Genomic DNA, 6,000 nt, shown 5'->3' on the forward strand with positions numbered 1-6,000 from the left:
ATAACAATGGTTAAAGATATAACCGAGTTTTGAACAACCAAGCCCCGTTAGTTAAAATAAAATACAGTAACCAAGAATTGAACAAATGGGCCCTGATATTCTGACCCGAAATCTGTGCGCTGCAGTGATAAAGACGAGACTTCAGTCTTTGAACCGGGGGAGCACAGAGGACACATACAGCGGAGTGACTGACTGCATCAGGTGACCTCATTGTGTCTTTTATGTCGTGCACGACATGACTTGCACTCCAGCGTGTATAATGCGTCGTCATTATGGGCTTTCTAGGAAAATTTTGCGGAATGAGGGCCCATCAGCCTTCCTGAAGGGGGCCTACTGTCGCGCATTGGTGATTGCGCCGCTCTTTGGCATCGCCCAGGTGGTCTACTTCTTGGGCGTGGGCGAGTATATCCTCAGCTTCTTGCCTAAAAGGGACAACTAGGAAGCACATCCCTGTCTGCCTTTCCCGCCCGGATCACATCACACCGCCACCTTCGTGAGGAGTCATCTCATTCTTAATGACCTCTATGTTTCTATTTTTAATGATTATGTGCTACATTTTGTTTCAAATTTATTGTCTTGAATGTCTGAATCATGCAGGAGGGAGCCTCCGTTCGTTTGCTGCCAAGCCGCCCGTGTCGGCACATATCAATCCTGATATCAAGCCACAAGTGCAAGCTTGGGTTTTGAAGGAGGCTGAATTTATAATTACAAAATAAGTCGTTTTATATTATGATTGTGGAAATTTCAAGGTAGGCTGACTGCCCTTGGTTGCTGCAGGTTTGCAAGTTCTTCTTACCTGATTATTTCAAACAGTGCTCATCTCCAACTCAAATAGACACACTAGAAATAGAATAACTTAATTAGAAGCACACATATCTATACAGGATATACTCTTGTCTCAAAACACTGCTGAAAAATATAAAGGGAACACTAGACGAAGTAAATAGTCCAGTGTAAAATATGTATGTTGGATTTTGCGATACCTATCACTGCTAACTCAATTCTACTTTCTTGCTGAAAGGCACATCCAGGTTGTGTGTATTGGTAATGTGTATGGCCTCCACGTGCCTGGATGCACTCCCTATGACGTCTGTAAACATGCACATTAGATTGTAGCAGTGTACAGGCGTGCTTGTCTGTCTCTTGGTTTCTCCTCCACACTCTTGACTATGCTGGTTACACAGCATGGCGATTATGCATGTATCATCCTGGAGGATCTGCACCGCCGGAGCAACTTGTGTGGGGTGGCAGATAAGGCGTCATGCGTCTACTTGTAGTGGAAACGTACAGAACTGGGTCAGTGTCCGATTTGCAGGGGAAACTGATTCTCAATCGTTATGGCTCTCAGGTTGATATCAAGCCTCGTGTACGCTGGGATAAGAATGTGTTCCCTTTATCTTTTTTTTTTTTTTTTTTTTTTTAAAGCAGTGTAGTTCAGGAAAAGTGTTGATGTGATACCAGCACAGCTGAGAAGCCACAACCCTTAAACCATAAGATGACATTCATTACCTCTGTTGGCTTTTTTTTTTTTTAAATTGTAAATCAGATTCCATCCAATGCATCCACAGTGACTCTACTGTTCACCTCATCGCACAGATGCGATCATGAGTATATAAGCGCGAAAACAGTGTAGTCACTGATCGTGGAAGGCAGTTTTAAAATCATTGTTTACAGAATAGTTCAGCGGATGTTGACATATGAAACTTATCTGAACTTGAATTAACTGGCAGGGCCCAAAGAGCTAACTACAAACTTTTATCATGAAATATAAAATCAAAATGTTTGCTTTGTTTACTTGTCAATTGTTTGCTTTAAGCTGTTTTATCTCAATGTTTGCATCGCACCTCCAAAGCCATTGGTTTATCTAACCGGAGATCAAGGTGACTTTGACGTCTTTTTAATCCAATCACATTCCGCTCTAGCGCCCACTTTGCTGTATTGTTGCACTGTAGATATATCTGATGCAACTTTTTAACGTGTACTCATCTGTGGGAGTAACTATTTATCAATGTTCCTTTCTATGGGTGATATGGCACTGTATGTTTGTATGTGTTGTTGACGTGTCCACCTTAATTATATTGTACATTTGCAGATGGTATATGAAGTCTATGCTTTAGGATGTATTGTTTGTTTTGTACATGATGGCTTATTTGCACACCTACCTCTCCCTCCCCATAGTGTGGTGATTTTGTGTTTTGATGAAGGAATGCAACAACGTATCATTTTTGCTTACATGCAGCATGCGGGTATGCAATCGGGAACACGCGTGCTCGGAGGTGTCAGTACTTCATAGCTCTAGCTCAAGTCTGCAGGTCTCGCTGGAAAGCTGGTTGAGCATTTATTCGATAACCTTGATATGCATCTCATGGTTCTACTATACTCTTTGTCTTCAGTAGCGGAACGACTAGGGACGACTACATGACTGAGACCAACTAAATGTTGCTATTAAAGCAAAAACAGTATCATAACATTCTGCTAGTTAACATCTAGTCGCATGTCAACTAGGGCAGTTTTGCCTCACTATCTATGCCTCATCTATTTGTCTGACTAGTATGCCAAATGTTCTACTAATGTACAGAAATGTCATACATATGGCAAATTTTAGAGTGTCTGATATAGTTCGCTGAATTGTCCGTATGTCGTCACTAAGACAATCCAGCACATCAATAGAATAACAAGGTCATATGAATAAAGCTGGGTATCCATTCAAATTTCCTGAATCAGTTTGATTTTCCCCGATTCAGTTCGCTTCACTTCAGTCCAATATTGATTACTTATGGTTATGGAACATCAATTCTTCTTAAATATCAAGGATATGATAAAAAACTCCACAACATTAAATTCCAAATCAAATTTTGCGGAGGCAGTAACTGGTTAAATTATTTAGTTTAACACGTGCTCTAATCACTTACACATGTTAAACAAACATTAACATCAGCAAGGATAAGATGAAAATATTTTCATAATTCTAATTCAATAATTGTAAATATAAATTAAAAAGATTCAGAATTGTCGTAAACTGCACTAAGTCAGGTCTTTCGTAAATTTAGGAAAATACTTTTAAATTCACGTGAACAGTAAATTTCAAGAAAACATGATTTGAAGGGAGCAAGCTAGCAAGAGTGGCTAGCAAGAACTAGCTGGAGTGGCTTCAAAAGCAGCTAGCAAGAAAAGCTAGCAATAGCTAGCGGTCTGTAGCAGTAAGACTAAACATGTCAGCCTCCTGTAAGGCACTACATGACCTAATATGTCATATAAACTATTTCTAGACCTACGATTATATAAACACCACTAGATGGCACTAAATAATACACAATGTCCCTGTTAACATGTAGCAATTCACTAGTACTACTAACAGTAGTCAGGCTTCGGAGAGAAAACAAAAAATATATTTCAGGAAAACCTAGAACAGCTGGATTTAATTTGGGGTTGATCAGAATCTCTCCAAGTCGTGACAGTTGTTTACAGACTCCCATTTAACGTGAGTTTGACTGTGATTGGTTAATTTTGAACACAGCTATTTTCCCAGTTAAATGAGGATGTACACACATGTGCAATTTCAATTCTTTTTATAGTATTTACGTCCCTTCTCTGAAAGATATGTATACAATAAAAAGAAACCAATCTAATTGTAGGTTAATAGGTCACATTAATAGTGTGAAAATGTTGAAACTATCTTGGTCTCAAAAACCTGGCATTTCAACAGGATTGTAATTGTAAAAACTTGGACTGTAATCGTTCCACTAGTCGCGCCACTGGTGCACTGAAATGTAGTGAGGACAAAGAGCATACTTGTACATGGACCTTAAGCTGGACATCAAGGATATTGAATAAATGCTCAAGGGCTTTCCATAGGTCTCACGAAGCTCACTGTTGTCTATTTGGACCAAATGAAGACCCACATAATGGTGATAGGTCTATAATAAGCTTCAAGCGAATAGCCTCTGGCCCCACTGAAATGAAGTGTTACCCTGGATGAGGCCAACGGAGACCCGCTGACTTGAGACTGTAAGTCTTTTTGACCGGTGCTCCCTCCATTAAGCGGCTGTGCTATGATGGAGATGCCGCTAATGAAAGCGACTCAATCGCAAGCAGCGAAAGCCGTAAGGTCGGCCGGCATCTCCGGTCGTAATGACTGTAACAGCTGAGCCACAGGAAAAAAATGGTGTCAGCTCATCATTAGAAACGAGGATTACGCTTCTCTCTACATTCCAACTGCTGTTTTCACCTCACGTATGCTGTTCCTGTGATCAATTGTGTTTGAATGTCGTTGACGATTATTTTTTAAACCTTTCCCTCCTGTTTTATTTTATTTTAGCTTTGACAATGTTGTGTAAGTCATGAAGCTTTACTTATGCCATGAATTATCGCTGACCTTGTGAATTTGGTTACGTGAGTGCGCGTGTGTCCAGACAGTGTAGTGTTGTAGCTGATGTGTAGTGGTTCTCTTTGCTTCTGTCTGTCTGTCTGTCACACTCGCGTGCCATCCCTCTCTCCCCGTGCAGAGGAGTTGGACCAAACCAAGGGCTCTATTTTCGTGGATGGCACATCTGCGCAAATATTGAAAATGACTTACAATTTGGTGGCAGATAGTCGATCCAAACCTTAGACCTTGCTCAGACCAAATCTAACACCGGAACAGGGTAGCTAGCTGGTCAAATTCATTAAACAATGAGAATTATTATATTGCGTTTGTTAAATCATGTTACTGGTCAGCACGGTTATTCTGCTAAATATCGGAATCGCATCATCCTAAAAAAAAAAATCCATATCGGAAATTAGGAATTACCAGTCCGTGCAGAAATACGCGCAGGATATACGCCGGTCACGAAAATAGAGCCTGAGGTTTATACCGACTTTGAGTGTTTGAAAAGAATAGCACAAAGGAAGACTAAGGCACACAAGATCAAGTTGTGTTTGATTACTGACTGATTCCAAAGGGTGTTTAGAGTAGACAGATTCCAATGTGAATTATATTTCAGTTCATTTGAAATGATAGAAGAGTTTTTATATGCCGGGTTGAGACAACATGAAGACATCCATGTGATGGTGTGCACTATGAGCAGTTATCCACAGAATATATATTGCCTACATATTCTAAATGAATCAGATATAAGAATGTAACTTAGATATAAGACGTATTATTTAGTGAATAATTTATCTAGAGATTTATTGCTTTACACATTCACCTAAAACTTAGACACGCACACAAAACCAGCTCACTGATATGCAATAAGTAGAAGTGGCACACACTAGCAACGAAAATAAACTTGTCAATGTCAGCATCACAATAATGTATAAACAATGTGACCAGGGACCTTCACAACTTTTTTGGGGGGAGGGTCTGAGCCCTTCTCATGACCTGTGTTCACTTCCTCTAAGAGGAAATGTGCATTACACAGCACTTTAAAAACAACAACAATCCCAACACTACTAATCCACCCACACAATATTACCTCCATGACATAGAGGGTGTTTATATTCATGTGCGGTGATTGACATATGTCCTATGCATTGTTTACGATGCCGTGGTAAAAAAAAAAGAAAAAAAAGATAGAAGTGTTTCCTGTCACGATTTGCTGTTCAATAAACTGACCGTCCCTAAATCACTCAGGGTCATGTTTGTTTTTACACGCATCTCTGGAGATGCTTTCAAGGTCCTGCAGCTTTCTCACTCTGTTATTGTGTCCTTCGTTGTTTGATTCGGAAGGGAAAGAGCATGTCAATGTGCACCAGCATCTAATACGAACCAATAATTCACACCCACTCGCAAGAAGCTCACGGTTGCTTGAAATTCAAACCATCCATTTTCTATCACTCCCTCAGGGTCAAGGAGAAGCTGAAGTATCTCAGCTGACTTTGGGAGAGAAGCACACAGTAGATGGATGACCATTCACTCAAATACACACCACACCTTCCATAAATGTACAGTATAATAGTCCACAGACTCTAATTCAAATAAGCGTCACATCATTTGCCTATAAGTGCAATATGTGATGT

General features: G+C 40.1%; 1 protein-coding gene across 2 annotated transcripts in view; it reads left to right on the plus strand.

Moving 5' to 3' along the window:
- Nucleotides 1–5,596, plus strand: part of LOC144016056 (mitochondrial glutamate carrier 1-like) — a 30,437-nt gene extending 24,841 nt beyond the window's left edge. For both annotated transcript variants that reach the window (XM_077516701.1, XM_077516702.1), the window contains 2 exons: nt 126–201; nt 286–5,596. In XM_077516701.1, coding sequence (XP_077372827.1) covers nt 126–201; nt 286–439 — 230 coding nt within the window. In that variant the 3' untranslated portion in view covers nt 440–5,596. The remainder of the gene's footprint in view (nt 1–125; nt 202–285) is intronic.
- The last annotated feature ends 404 nt before the right edge of the window (nt 5,597–6,000 follow it).

The sequence above is a fragment of the Festucalex cinctus genome, chromosome 3 (genome assembly GCF_051991245.1).
Source record: "Festucalex cinctus isolate MCC-2025b chromosome 3, RoL_Fcin_1.0, whole genome shotgun sequence".
In the NCBI taxonomy this organism is placed as follows: domain Eukaryota; kingdom Metazoa; phylum Chordata; class Actinopteri; order Syngnathiformes; family Syngnathidae; genus Festucalex; species Festucalex cinctus.